Source organism: Lepidochelys kempii, chromosome 6, assembly GCF_965140265.1.
Source record: "Lepidochelys kempii isolate rLepKem1 chromosome 6, rLepKem1.hap2, whole genome shotgun sequence".
Lineage (NCBI taxonomy): Eukaryota > Metazoa > Chordata > Testudines > Cheloniidae > Lepidochelys > Lepidochelys kempii.
Genome location: NC_133261.1, coordinates 104,073,729 through 104,089,501, shown reverse-complemented (window position 1 = coordinate 104,089,501; position 15,773 = coordinate 104,073,729). Strand labels below are relative to the sequence as shown.

General features: G+C 44.7%; 1 protein-coding gene across 3 annotated transcripts in view; it reads right to left on the bottom strand.

Moving 5' to 3' along the window:
* Nucleotides 1-15,773, bottom strand: part of RIN3 (Ras and Rab interactor 3) — a 111,420-nt gene that overhangs the window by 46,194 nt on the left and 49,453 nt on the right. For all 3 annotated transcript variants that reach the window (XM_073349502.1, XM_073349503.1, XM_073349504.1), the window contains one exon: nt 4,035-4,107. In XM_073349502.1, the coding sequence (XP_073205603.1) occupies nt 4,035-4,107 (73 nt within the window). The remainder of the gene's footprint in view (nt 1-4,034; nt 4,108-15,773) is intronic.

Genomic DNA, 15,773 nt, shown 5'->3' with positions numbered 1-15,773 from the left:
AAAAACTAACCACATGACTGGATGGTCTCTATTTAAAAAAAAAGTATGACTTTGCAGTTCTGAGAAGGTCTCGTGTGTTGGTAGATGAACCCACTGTGAACTGCCTTCCCCCTTACAAAAGCGTGTATATTTTGCTGACTGAAATGCACGCGCCATGGCTTGTTAGGAATGTTAGTGATGATAATGTAGTATTCAGGCCTGTATATTTGCCTGAGATAGAATTTTGGGTCTTGTTTGCCCATTTGACTTTTGATATTTTTATATTCTTACTAATATGTGTGAACAAAGAACAAGATGCTGTGTGTTACATCTGCCCACAAGCAGATGGGGCGAGAAGAGATAAGAAATAGAGCTAAAGTGTTGCTAGGTAAAGTGGGAGTTTAATATACGAGCGCACACTTGAAGGACAGTCCTGCCTCAACTCCTCTCCTGAGATAAGGTCAAGCAACCAGTCTGGGGGGGCGAGGAGGATGTGGGGAAGGTATAAGAAACGCTAAAAGCCAAAGAAATGCCTGTCCCTGACTGAAGCACAACCTCACTCCTTACCCCTCCCATCGGAGACAAAAGCGGTGGTACTGAAGCCCCTGGACCCAAGACCCTCCAAAATGGAACATGACCATAAATTGTAAGGGGTAGGACCAAGGGCATGCAGTACAGGTATAATTATGTCTGCTAAGTAAGGGAAAGGGGACCGTGAAGGCTCTGCAGCATACAGAGCTATGGACATGCTTGCTTGATTAACCCCAATAAATATTGCATTGCCTGCACTTTGGATTTCTGGTCTTCTGCTTTCTGTCTGTGTGACAAGAACCAGGGGAGGGTGAAGGGAAAACCCTTAACATGGCTATTATGTGCATCACTGAGCACGTAATTGTGTAACTATTTTTAATAAGCTGAGTTTATGTTTGGATCTCTTTTCATGGAAAATGTTTTGGTGTAAAAGAGGAACAGAGTGTGAGCCATTGGGTTCTTATTCTGTTATTGGTATGGGTCTGGGTGTGGGATATGTGGGGGTGGGAATTGGCTTCATTTTTTATTTAGGTAAATATTTGTAACTTAGAAAATACTAAGAAATGAAACCCCTAGAAAAAAATCTATTTTATTCATTACCTGGGCTGCCACCAAATCACCCATTCACCTACAGGTACTATTTTAGTGGTTCGAGGTAATTTAGCCACCATGCCAGAACAGACCTAGCTTTCTTCTGAGCAGAGGCTCTCAGCTACAATAAATTGTTTCAAATTATTTATAGATTACTATTTACTAGAGTCTGAGCAGAGGTCACACAACTCATCAGCACTTGGGAGCATATGCTGGACTCTTACGAACTCCCAGCAGTGGAAGGCCGGTGCTTAATAGCCTTTGTTTTAATCTAGTGCTGTCCGAAAATTATTTCCCATTTACCTTCTCTTATCTGACAGCAATCTCTGAAATTAGTAGAAACATCAAGAGCATAGGTTACATTCAGTAATGTCATTTATAAAAGGAACTAAGAGAAACATTTTCCTCTCTGTTGAGAATGTACATTTTTAGCTGCAATAGGCATTACTAGAATTGCAACGCAGAAGTGAGTTGAGTTGTCTTTTTCTCAGTGGATCATATGATTAGAGACTCTGCACAAAGGCTGTTTACACCACTCTGGCAGTGTAAGTGTCCTTAAATGTACCTTGTGGCCCTTTTACACAGGTCAAGCTGTGTAAAGTAGCATTAGGATAAATGAAAATCAGACCTGTCTTATAATGTGAACAATCACTATAAAGATCATATTCTTTGCACTAGGAATGACAGCATAGTGGATCACAAGCTAAATATGAGTCAACAAAAAAAAAAGTTGCAAAAAAAGTGAATATCATTTTGGGATGTACTAGCAAGAGTGTTGAAAGCAAGACACGAGAAGTAATTCTTCTGCTCTACTCTGCACTGATTAGGCCTCAACTGTATTGTGTCCAGTTCTGGGAGCCACATTTCAGGAAAGATGTGGACAAATTGGAGAAAGTCCAGCGAAGAGCAACAAAAATGATTAAAGATCTAGAAAACATGACCTATGAGGGAAGGTTGAAAAAATTGGGTTTGTTTAGTCTGGAGAAGAGAAGACTGAGAGGGGACATGATAACAGTTTTCAAGTACATAAAAGGTTGTTACGGGAGGAGGGAGAAAAATTGTTCTTCTTAACCTCTGAGGATAGGACAAGGAGCAATGGGCTTAAATTACAGCAAGGATGGTTTAGGTTGGACATTAGGAAAATCTTCTTAACTGTCAGAGTGGTTAAGCACCGGAATAAATTGCTTAGGGAGGTGGTGGAATCTCCATCACTGGGGATTTTTAAGAGCAGGTTGGACAAACACCTGTCAGGGATGGTCTAGATAATACTTAGTCTTGCCTTGAGTGCAGGGGATTGGACTAGATGACCTCTCGAGGTCCCTTCCAGTCCTATGATTCAAGTTGAATTTAAAACTCGACTACATAAAGTAGGAGTAGGATGCTCAGATTGTCACAGCGATATGGTTGGCATAAAAGTGTAGATTAGATTAGACTGGATTACTGTAGATGCATAGGCTAGGTTATCCAGGTATTACATAAGAGAGGGCCTGGCCCTGCTGAAATGGACAAGATGTCATAACAAGTCTTTTCCACTCTAGCGTCTATACAGTATATTTTGAATTTCTGTCTCTAAATAAAAGCTTGCTGTTAACTCCTCTCTCCTGCAATATTTTTTTGTTTAATGCTGGTCAATTAGCAGAAGTAACCCAGGTAACACCAAGACTTCCATCTCCATCTGGATTAGATTCAGATTCCTCTAAAGTGGAAGGATTAGTTTATTAGTCCAAACTTCCAGCATGGAATAGCTAAACCAAGGTCTGTCCTCAGGCTTGCAGAATTTAAACTCAGGTCCTGTCTGCTCTATATGAACATTGATGATTCCATGGGACTTTTTGTAACAGTAGGTTAACCGTGACACCTTTCACCAAAAATTCCCTTGTCCAACTACTGTGCAGAATGCTGTGCACGAGCTGTGGGCCCAAGTCCTGCAGACTTTAGACAAAACTTCCAGGGAAGTCAATGGGAGTTACGTCTGTAACGACTAAAGCCAGCTCTGTAGTTATAACTAGAGTCTGAAAGCCAAGGGGCGTGAGCCTTTCTGTGAATCAGGGCTAAGTTTGGAGTGAACCCAAGTAGATTATGGTTGTGGTTTCATTACACGGGATACTTGTAGATTTTGCATGATTTCACCATGATACTTTTGTGTTTTGAGGTTGTTCGAACATGAAGACACAAAGCGAGGCTCTAGGGTTGTGAAAGGCTGAAAACAAGGTTTGCCAAACCTTTGTGATCTAAACCCATCGAGTTCCCCCAAGCTCCAGAAGTAACACTACTGGAAGGTGTACAACTTGGGACTTTACTGTACAAAAGTGTAGCAGAGCTTTTAGAGATGGGAACACAGTGTGTGAACATCCTATCCCTAAACACTGGGGAAGTTTGGATCTGGTCTCAGACCTGAACCTGAATCTTGTGACTGGGCCTCTTTGTATAATGGTCTGAATTCCAAACTCTGGGGAAGTTTGAATTTAAATCTGGGCCAGAACTTCACAATGTGGGCCAATCTCGAATTCATTCTCAATGACAGTATTCTCCCCTTTGCCATCCCATCTTCATCTTTTAAAAGGAAGAAGAAGAATGTTTGCATTTCTAAGGCCAGGTGTTGCTCTTTGTGCTACTGGTGTGAATCACTGATGTCAATGGAGTTACCCTGACAACAAAAACTTGCCCCTTGCTCTGCAATTGAAGCTGTGCGGAGAAGGAAAGGAGAAAGATCATTTAAGAATGGATTACTTTGCATGCTCTTAGATATAACATTAGTTCACACAGAAAGCTTGCATTTATAGACCAAGCTGTCCTTCCTTCTGTCTTATGCATGCCCTCAAGTCAAATATAGAAGCACCACCACAAGAGAGGGCAAAAACCAGTTCAGGCCACGTGTTACCCCCAGCCATGCATGAACGAATCCCTCTATGAACTCAGTGAGTCCAACTTACCTACTGACACAGTAGAATGCTACCAGTTTGAAGATGTCCTCAAACACTAGAACAGATCCTTCCAGGTACAGTACTGATGAGAAAAGAGAAAAGCATTCAGCAACTGCTCTCATTGAGCCCTATGGCGGAAAAGTCGGATGGGTTTGACTCTCACTCATCTGAGGGTAAGTGTTTTCCTAGCCAACATTTAGATTAGTACAAATGGCAGAGAACTGGCTTCAGATGGCATATTGTAAAAAGATTTTTCAGGGAAGCAGAGGAGGGATGATGACCCAGCATAACTTAATATTAGTTAATTTAGAGGAAGTCAATATATTATGATGATAATAGAAATAGTGGGATGAAAAAATAGATCACAGCCAAACACACTTTGTTCTAGTTAAATCTGTCACTGACAGATGGAAGTTTTGGAACATACATGTGGCTGTTCTCATTTGCATGTTTCTCTCCCTACATCTACATGTGTGTTTGTCTGGATGGGAAAAGCATTTTGAAGTTAAAAATGCAAATAATTATTTTTCTGCTGTATGTGTGTGTCATAGGGTTGCCAGGAGTCTGGTTTTTGACTGGAACGCCTGGTCAAAAAGGGACCCTGTCGACACTTACCTCAGGCAGCTTCCGATCTGCAGTGCAGAGGGGCTAAGGCAGGCTCTCTGCCTGTCCTGGGTCCGCGTGGCTCCTGGAAGCAGCTGTCAAGTCCAGCTCTTAAGCGCAGGGGCGGCCAGCTGGCTCTGCGCGGTACGTGCTGCCTGTGCCCACAGGTGCCAGCGGCCAATGGGAGCTGTGGAGCTGGCGCTCGGGGCTGCAGGGACATGCCGGCCACTTCCAGAAGCCATGTGGAGCCAGGGCAGGCTGAACCCCCTCCCACGTCCCAACCCCCTGCCCCAGGTCAGAACCTCCTCCTGGACCCCGTACCCTACGCCTCCTCCTGCACCCTAACTCCCTGCCCCAGCCCTGAGCCCCCTCCTGTACCCAAACTCCCTCCTGGAGCCCACACTCTGCACCCCGTCCTGCACCCCAACCCCCTGCCCCAGCCCAGTGAAAGTGAGTGAGGGTGGGGGAGAGAGAATGACAGAGGAAGGGGGGATGGAGCAAGTGGCGGGCAGGGCCTCAGGGAAGGGGAAGAGCAGGGGCAGACCAAGCGTGTTCAGTTTTGTGCGATTAGAAAGTTGGCAAACCTAGCGTGTCAGTATATTTCCCCCTCTTGTATGTACCTTTCTCTATGTATTTTACAGTGGGAGAGATTTGTTTTTAATGATAAAAGAAAGTATAAAATTTTGTTGCAAAGATTCTTTAAGGCTTCCTCCATCATAGAAATATATACTAGAGTGTTTTGCAGTAATAGTGCAAAATACTTACATTATTGTAGAGGTTTTGGCCATTACCATGTAACAATACAAACGATAATGGCCAAAACCTCTGTATCAACTATATATATTTATATCCATCTTGAGCTACCAGTAAATGCTCTGGCCACTGCATAGGTGCTAGAACTAGGGGTGCCAGGGTGCAGCTGCACCCCTGGCTTGAAGTGGTTTCTATCATACACAGGGTTTACAGGGGGTTTATGGTTCTCAGCACCCCCACTATACATAGATTAATGCTACAATCTTACAAATACTGTGTGTGAGTGAGAGAGAGAGATGGAATTTTAACATACTACACAGGACCCATAGCATATAGTGATAATTTAAAATAGATTATTATATTATAGGATGTCAATGCACCCCAGATTATTGAATTTTAGAGGTTTAATAGTGAGCTTTTGATTCAGATAATTCAGTACAATTTGGTACATAACACATTGAATACAGTTCAGACAGGACAGCATAATCAATTTTAGAACAGTCTTAGATGGCAATCTTTTGTTTGATTGTCTGCTTCAGAATTTCCTTCCATAATAGCAAAGCGGCACATTGAGCACCAATGTATTTATAACAGCCCAGCAGTAGAGAAATATTGCCACATTTACCATAGCATCACCTACTAAAAGTATTTAGAATGAATCTTCCTTTTCCTTTCTACTATGAATAGCAGTATATTACAGTGCATGCAGGATTATGCAGATTTGGAATGCCTTGGCTAATATTGAATAGAAGGTAAAATTTCCATTTGGGGATTCTCTAATTTCAAGTGACATTCTAACTAGTTGCTCCCTGCCTGTCCTTGCATGTTGTTATTCTGCAAGACAATGGAATACCTACACAGTATGTCATTTTTTAATTAAACTACTTGGGCTTCATTCTCCTTTTATGTGCACTAGTGTAAATCAAGAATAATTCCACTAAAAGTAATGGGTGGAATCCTGGGCCCTTTGAAATCAATGGGAGTTTTGCTATTGGTTTCAATAGGGGCCAGGATTTCACTCAATGGGGTTAGATTGGTGTTAAACCTGTGTAAGCGAGATCAGATTCAGGTGTCTTCACCCTACGTGGAGGTTCATGGTTACCAGGATTGCAATAGGTACCATGGGTGCAATGGTTCAATGTACTGAATGCATTTGTAACTATCATTTCTCTTAGAGATGTCCAAATTGAAACACAGACCTCAAAATCCATTTTCCACTCCCTGAATTTCTGGGGGGATATTCTTAAGTTTTAGGATACAGCGAAAATCATTCAAAAAACCCCAAGCTGTATGATTAACATATTTAATCTGAAATTCTGCCACGGCTCACCTATATAGATTCATCTTGAGGGAGCTATGGAAAAGAAACAGGTTAGGGGTGAAATCCCTACCCTATTGAAGTCAATGGGACTTTAGCCATTGACTTCAGTTGCGGCCTGGATTTCACCCTGGATCTTCAGCTGCGGACAAGATACAGTCAGGACTTGTCTCACAGGGAGTCCGTTTATGGTATTGGGTGTAACTCTACAGCGCACTAGCCTGCCATGCACTAACAAGCTACGTGGACCCTGCTGTCATCCACTAAAAGTTCCCTAGTGCTTTCTGACGTACTCCCATTTCAAACTGTAGTACATCAAAGTGCACTGCTTTGTGTGCATGCTAGCAGGGTCCACACAGCCAGTTACTGTGTAGTGAGGCGGCTGTTGTACTTTCACACCCTGATTTGCTGTGGAGAGAAGCCCTTAGTGCAGCAGATGTGGAGACACTTCTGATCTTGGAGCTGGCCACAGTCTGGTCTGGTCCCTGGCATAATCTAAAAGAGCATCAGGGTTACTCTAAATTATATCCTCTCCAAGGGCCATTCTGGCAGTCAGGGAATCGCTGGGTTTATGGACACCTTTCTCCCTGGGAGGGGGTGGCACAGAGCCATTACACTAATTACACCATGCAAGGATTACCAGAGAACCCTTAGGGAGCTGGTTAAATCCAGCCCAGCTGTTTGTTCAGTATTAGCTGAGTCTTCACTAGGAGGGTGAGTCAGTATTGCTATATTGCTATAGCTATACCAGCAAATCCCATCCAGTGTGGACAAGGCTGTAGACATTTAAAATGACCTAACCAGTGTCTGCTGGTACAAGAAGGGAGCCCACTGTTTAAACTTTGACCCTTAGTTCTTATGCTGTATAGTTAACACAGAATAAAAATGTATGGGATTTGCAGTTTCTGATTTTTTTTTAAATGTACTAAACACCAGTTTTTCGCTCTCATTTTGTGAACAATGTAGTTCTCTGGTTCTAACACACAGCATAATGAAACACTTTACAGAGAGAATCAATCATAAGCTAAATAGTAAAGGGAAATTTTCAGTGAGATTTTGAAGGAAGCAATTTGATATATTGAAGGGAGGGTTCAAGAACTGGAATGAAGCCACTCAAGTGAAAAGCCAAACTTTCCAACTGTATATAGGAGGTTAGAATCTGCTTTGAAAGGGTAGAGGAGTCAATCAAAAGAGTGATGTTTCTAGCTTAAAGGGCCACCCTCCCAGCTTACTGCCTCACAGCAGAAAGGAAATTCTTGACGTTAAGGTACTGGAATGGGAATCAGAAATTCTAAATTCTATTCCCAGCTCAGTCACCGACTTCTTGGGCAAATCACTTAAATTCTATGTGCCTCAGTTTCCTCATTTTACTCCATGCAATGTAAGTACCTAGTGTAGACTTGTGAGAGTCTTAATTCATTAATATTTGTTAAGCTCTTTGAAATCATCAAAGCAAGCACTGTACAAATGCAAAGTATTATATATAATATGTTCCAATTCAGTCACTAAGACAAGGGCACAGATGAGGGGTGCTGATTAAAAGTAGCAGTGTTAGAAACACTGAATCCTTTGGGTTATGTTTAAGGCAGTTTGCAGATCAGTGTAAGGCAGCATTACCCTAGAACTACATGTCTTGCCTCCATCTATAATGATTAAACAGAGATTTTGCATCACTTTTCCTGCAAATGAAAATCAAGCAAAAAAAGCCAGAGTGGGGATTAAAGAACAGAGCAGTGTGGCCATCTTTCCAGCAGGTGTTTCCCACAATCCTATTGGTTTAAAGCCTAGCGTAAAAATGAGGAAAATCTTTTTTTAAATTCTTCATGGAGAAATCCAGTTGACAGAAAAGAAAAATAGCCACTGATAAGCAATAGTATGTTTACATTTTGAAGCCACATAGAAAGCGAATTTGTCACCTCAGAAAAAAATGTATGCACAAGGGTTTCAGGTTTAAAATGGGAAGCACATTAAAGAGACGTTAAACACAGTTCAATGGTGAGATTGATGGTGAGATTTTATGCTCCCCATGCATTTTCATACTATACTGAACCTGAAGGAGAGCTTCTGAGAGACTACAACTTCCTGCTATCATTTTTAACAATATCCCACTCAGCTGTTTGTTGCCTAAGCTTCCATTCTATGCACACAGCTCAGCTGAATCTTCTGAATGGGAACCCCTTAAAATTACCAGAATTTCCAGCGTTGGGAATGTGGGAATAGCAGAGAACCTATGCCCACCACAACCAGTCTGACGAAAGGTGGAAATCAGTCTGTGGTACCGAACTACACATCCTGAAAAGTGACCTGCTTCCAGGATCGCTCAAACATGGCTTATGGGATAGAAAATAATACTTTCCACTTATAACACACCTTACATGTGAGGCCCTCAAAGTTTGACAACACTAACTTAGCCTGACAACAGCCCTGGAGCTAGTAAGCGTTATTATTACAGATGGAGAAAATGAGGCAAAGACGTTCAGTGGCTTGCCCACACCGATCCCATAGCAGAATTAGGGACAGTCTCTCAGGTTTTGTTGACACTGAGAGCAGCATATAGGGTATGTGTAGCTACACATCACAGTAAGAAGCAGGCTGGGTCCACACTATGGTGTGTTGTTATATGTGGCAGTAAAAGACTCCAGCAGGGGGAAGGTAGGGGGGAAAGGCTCCGGCAGTTCCCTGCAGAGGGGAAAGGCTGCTGCAGTGGGGAGCTGCTGGAGCCTTTCCCTGCTGTCCTCCCTGCCAGAGCCTTTTCTCTGCTGCTGGAGACCTTCCCTGCTAAAAAGAGCTGGGGGAAGCACTGGTTAGGCACGTACACACCCAAAGGTTCTGGCCTGTCTTTACTCTCCTAAGCAGTGCCCAGCATCTCCACAGCTACGGCTACAGCGTACGTGCTCTCTGCACCACTATAAGTGTTCACACAGCCTCAATCACCTACTCTGTCCACTGACCACACTCCCTCCCTTTAGACAATTGAGCTCTTCGTCCCAGGCAGCAGTGTACGGGTAGCTCACTTGTTCATGATAACGAGGAGCACTTTTAGCAACACAGGAATGGCCAAATCAGACTTGCGTTCCAATTAATCCAAACTCTTGTCTCTGACAATGGCCAGTACCAGTAATTCAGAGCACGGTGCAGGAAACTCCTTAATGGGATAAGCTTATCATTGGGGAATTTATACCTCCAGTTAAGCAGTTGGCATCTGCTTATAATCTGACATATGAGGATAAATATCCCTTGTAAATTTCTATCCTGACAGTGAAAATGTAGGTGTTATTATTCATATGAATGGCTATTCCTTTTTTTGAATCTTGCTGAGCTTTTGGCTTTTCCATGGTCCAGCTATCAGGCTTTCTGCTACTTCCACTCACTGCCCCCTGCCTCTCTCTGTGTGTCTGATCCCTTCCACCCAGATGCCACTTCCTTTTCCAGTTCACTAAGTATGTCTATAGTACGAAATTAGGTTGAATTTATAGAAGTCGGTTTTGTAGAAAGCGTTTTTATACAGTCGATTGTGTGTGTCCCCACACAAATGCTCTAAGTGCATGTAGTCGGCAGAGTGAAAAAAAAGGGAAGGAGGAGGATCCTGGGAACTACAGGCCAGTCAGCCTCACCTCAGTCCCCAGAAAAATCATGGAGCAGGTCCTCAAGGAATCAATCCTGAAGCACTTAGAGGAGAAGAAAGTGATCAGGAACAGTCAGCATGGATTCACCAAGGGAAGGTCATGCCTGACTAATCTAATCGCCTTCTATGATGAGATTACTGGTTCTGTGGATGAAGGGAAAGCAGTGGATGTATTGTTTCTTGACTTTAGCAAAGCTTTTGACACGGTCTCCCACAGTATTCTTGTCAGCAAGTAGAAGTATGGGCTGGATGAATGCACTATACAGTGGGTAGAAAGTTGGCTAGATTGTCGGGCTCAACGGGTAGTGATCAATGGCTCCATGTCTAGATGGTAGCCGGTATCAAGTGGAGTGCCCCAAGGGTCGGTCCTGGGGCCAGTTTCGTTCAATATCTTCATAAATGATCTGGAGGATGGTGTGGATTGCACTCTCAGCAAATTTGCGGATGATACTAAACTAGGAGGAGTGGTAGATACGGTGGCAGGTAGGGATAGGATACAGAGGGACCTAGACAAATTGGAGGATTGGGCCAAAAGAAATCTGATGAGGTTCAACAAGGATAAGTGCAGGGTCCTGCACTTACGATGGAAGAATCCAATGCACTGCTACAGACTGGGGACCGAATGGCTAGGCAGCAGTTCTGCGGAAAAGGACCTAGGGGTGACAGTGGACGAGAAGCTGGATATGAGTCAACAGTGTGCCATTGTTGCCAAGAAGGCCAATGGCATTTTGGGATGTATAAGTAGGGGCATAGCGAGCAGATCGAGGGACGTGATCGTCCCCCTCTATTCGACATTGGTGAGGCCTCATCTGGAGTACTGTGTCCAGTTTTGGGCCCCACACTACAAGAAGGATGTGGAAAAATTGGAGAGAGTCCAGCGAAGGGCAACTAAAATGATTAGGGGTCTGGAACACATGAGTTATGAGGAGAGACTGAGGGAACTGGGATTGTTTAGTCTGCAGAAGAGAAGAATGAGGGGGGATTTGATAGCTGCTTTCAACTACCTGAGAGGTGGTTCCAAAGAGGATGGTTCTAGACTATTCTCAGTGGTAGAAGAGGACAGGACAAGGAGTAATGGTCTCAAGTTGCAGTGGGGGAGGTTTAGGTTGGATATTAGGAAAAACGTTTTCACTAGGAGGGTGGTGAAACACTGGAATGTGTTACCTAGGGAGGTGGTAGAATCTCCTTTCTTAGAAGCTTTTAAGGTCAGGCTTGACAAAGCCCTGGCTGGGATGATTTAATTGGGGATTAGTCCTGCTTTGAGCAGGGGGTTGGACTAGATGACCTCCTGAGGTCCCTTCCAACCCTGATATTCTATGATTCTATGATTCCCCACCCTCACACATTTTCACTGGGTTGGGGCAAGGGTGCGGAAGGAGGTGAGGGCTCCGGCTGGGGATGCGAGTTCTTGCGTGGGGCCGGGGATGAGGGGTGCGGGGTGCAGAAGGTGGTTCTGGGCTGGGGCCGAGGGGTTTGGAGTATGGGATGGGGCTTTGGGCTGGGGCAGAGGGTTCAGGTGTGGGAGGGATGAGGGCTCTGGCTGGGGGTGCGGGCTCCGGGGTGTCGCCAGAAATGAGGGGTTTGGAGTATGGGAGGAGGCTCTGGGCTGGGGCAGGATGTTGGTGTGCGGGGGGGGGGGGGGGTGTGAGGGCTCCAGCTGGGGTTGTGGGCTCTGGGATGGGGCTGGGGATGAGGGGGTTGGGGTGTAGGAGCGAGTGCAGGGTTCAGGATCTGGGAGGGAGTTTGTGTGTGGGACGGGGCTCAGGGCTGGGACAGAGGGTTGGGGTGTGGGAGGGGGTGAGGACTCCAGCTAGGGGTACTTCCAGCTAGGTAGACTCTGGGGTGGGGCCAGGGATGAGAGGTTTGGGGTGCAGGAGGAGATGTGAGCTCTGGTCAGTGCTTACCTTAGGCGGCTCCCGGAAGTGGCCAGCATGTCCCTGGGGCCCCTAGGCAGAGGGGCCCAGCAGCTCTGCACAATGTCTGCACCTGCAGACCCCACCCCTATTGGCCCTGGTTCCTGGCCAATGGGAGCTGTGAGCCAGTACTCAGGGCATGCACACTTAGGGGCTGCAGGGACGTGCCAGCTGCTTCCGGGAACCGTATGGAGCCCGAGAGCCTGTCTTAGCCCCCCTGCACCACCGACCAGACTTTTAACAGTCCAGTCAGCAGTACTGTCCAGAGCCACCAGGGTCCCCTTTTGATTGGGCATTCTGCTGGTTGAAAACTGGACACATGGCAACCCTAACCTGAGGGTTTGGGACTTTTTTTTTTTTTTTTTTAAATGGAAGCTGAGATTTCATGTAATTTATTGATTCCATCAGCTGGTGCTTTAAGAAAAAGACACAACAAGACTCATGATAAAATTGCAAGAGCTGGCAATACTTCTAGACAAGTATTCACATTACAAAGATCATTAGCACAAGTTGCCACTCAGTGATTAAATTAGTACTGTGTGAAACAGGACTACAATAATGTACTCTAGGGAACTTTTAGTGCATGTTTGCAGGGCTCACACTGGCCAGTTATTGCGCAACTAGAATTGTGCACACTAGAATTTACGCCCCTCTGGTGCAGACTAATACACTATGTGGACAAGCCCTAGGGAGTGAATGGGCCCTGGAGACTGAAGTATCCCCTCACTCTTACCAGGGGCCTGTCTTTTTCAGAGTGTCAGGAGGTCAGTCTCCAGGGCTGTTATAGATGCCAGAACAACACTTAGGGTTGCCAACTTTCTAATCGCACAAATCTAAACATCCCTGCCACACCCGTGTCCCGCCCCTTCCCTGAGGTCCCACCCCATCCCATCTCTTCTCTGAGGCCCTGCCCCTGCTCGCTCCATCCCCCTTCCCTCCGTCGCTCGCTCTCCCCCACCCACCCTCACTCACTTTCACTGGGGCAGGGGGTTGGGGTGCAGGGGGTGTGAGGGTTCCAGCTGGGGGTGTGGGGTTTGGCATGCAGAAAGAGGCTCCAGGCTGCCCACGTGTCTAGGAGCTGCAGGGACCTGGTGGCTGCTTCCGAGAGCTGCACGGAGCCAGGGCAGGTAGGGAGCCTGCCTTAGCCCCAGGCCCCTGCTACTCTGCTGACCGGATTTTAATGGCTTGCTCAGCGGTGCCAACTGGAGCCACCAGGGTCCCTTTTCAAACAGGCATTCCAGTCACAAACCGGACGCCTGGCAACCCTAACACCACTATATGCACTAGACAAAAATGTAAACAAGTAAATGAGAGGGATCTGCCATTGATTACCATGGTGACATTTAGTTTTTCTACTGCTGCAAACAAAGCACAGCAGACAATTCCACTAGAAGTGGCTTGTGGAAATTTGAGCCACTGCAGAACATCTAACAACAATGTACATATTATTTATTTCAATTCATATTAGTCTGCTCTCTCTTCCCCTGCTCAGTGCCCACTCTGAACCCTGGCACACCCCGTGCAAGGTCAGGGGAAAGGGAGACTCAGCGTCTGAGGCAGTTAAGCCCCATTTCCATGTGGATGGGATGTGGCAGTATGCACAGGGCCTTCACCTCTTTCTGATTAGGGGATATGATCAGGGCTGTTGTTTTTATTTACATCTGAGCTTACGGGCAATATACAGAGCGCCCCCTCAGGAGTGTCTATCCCACCCGATTGCATGTCTTTGTGTAAAATGTGCAGTCTTTTTTAAAAATTGCTAGCTGTTGGCCAAAGTTACTTACACACTACAGAGCAGTGGTTCTCAACCATGGTATGTGTATCCTGGAGGTATGCAGAGGTCTTCCAGGGGGCACATCAACTCATCTAGATATTTGCTTAATTTTACAACAGGCTACATAAAAAGCACTAGCGAAGTCCATACAAACTAAAATTTCATGCAGAGACTGACTCGTTTATACTGCTCTATATACTATACACGGGAAACGTAAGTGTAATATTTATATTCCAGTTGATTTATTTTATAAGCGTATGGTAAAAATGAGAAAGTAAGCAATTTTCAGTAATAGTGCGCTGTGACACTTTTGTATTGGTATGTCTGATTTTGTGAGCAAGTAGGTTTTAAGTGAGGCGTAACCTGGGGGTACACAAGACAAATCAGACTCCTGAAAGGGGTACAGTCTGAGAGCCACTGCTACAGAGAGCCTCACAGTACACTCACAGCCACCACTAATGCATCTTAAACTTTCCTCATATCACTCAGTTCAAATGACAGCAGTCCATAATCACAGTGTTTTCTTTTCACTGGTGCTTGGAAAGGAGGAGAGGGGTTGGGCAGGAGTCAGGAAATAGCTGAAACAACATGGTAGTCGGGTTTAAGTTAGCTGGCTGTGATGCATTAGAAAGCATATCCGCTTGAAATAGTGCAGCTAAGGAAATCAGTTGCAGAAGTTCAGCTATTGGAGCAACTTCCTTGCTCCACTGTTCTTTGTCTCTTCCCTTTGCCTAACTAATTCCCACCCTTCTGAACTTCCTCTTATTCCAGGAGCTCCTTCAGCTACGTGAATTGTTGTTTTGACTCATCGGTGCTGCTTGCTTTCACAGCTGCTTCTAGTAGTAATACCCATCTGCTTGTGGGAACAACTACATGAGCCTAAACTAGAGATGGGTCCAGAGTGGAGTGCTCCAAAGTGATCTCTGAAATTCCATCCTTCCTCCTCAACTTCTGGAGAAGTTGGAATCTGGATCTAGCTCTTAACTTCATGAATTGGGCCTCTCTCTATGATAGGCCAAATAAGGTGATCAGTGCAGGATATAAACTCTGATTGGTCCAACCAGGACCAGTGCTTTGATACTGGATTGCTTTGCCAACATCTTCTCTGCTATTATCTCTGCAAGTTTTGGGAGAATATTCAGAGATTGCTCCTAAATTTCTTCCGAGGGCAGTAATTTTCAGCACCTTTCCTATCAAGGTGCATTATGTACCCTTTTTGGCTTTGCCTCGGAACTGTTTTCTGTGCACTGAAGTACAATTGCTGTCTATAAGCCAACGTACTAGCATAACCTACTATATGGATACACACAGCATACTATAAGCCAAGGTATCATGCACTATAACCTACTTCATTGTGTCTCATTACAAATAATACCAAGTTTGGATAATCTGGAACTTCTTATTTCCATTTATAATATCAAAGTTGTTTGCTTTTGTTAAGTTTAAGGATTTCAATTATGCTCAAATTCAACCCAGGTGTAACCTCACTGAAGTCAGTGGAGTTACATCAGGCATTATTTCGGCTTAAACCTCAGAATTTTTCTGACCAGAGCAGTAATTAAAAAAAAAAAAAGAGCCCTGATTGCTGAAGTCCCAACTCAGTCTTACATTAAGTTAGTGGGCCAAATATACCTTTAGAGTAAACTCACTGATGTCGGTAGCTGTGCCATTAGGAAAAAGTTTGTAACTATAAGGATAGTTACAAACTTTTTCCTAATATTTGACCTAAATCTCCCTTGCTGTAGATTAAGCCCATTACTTC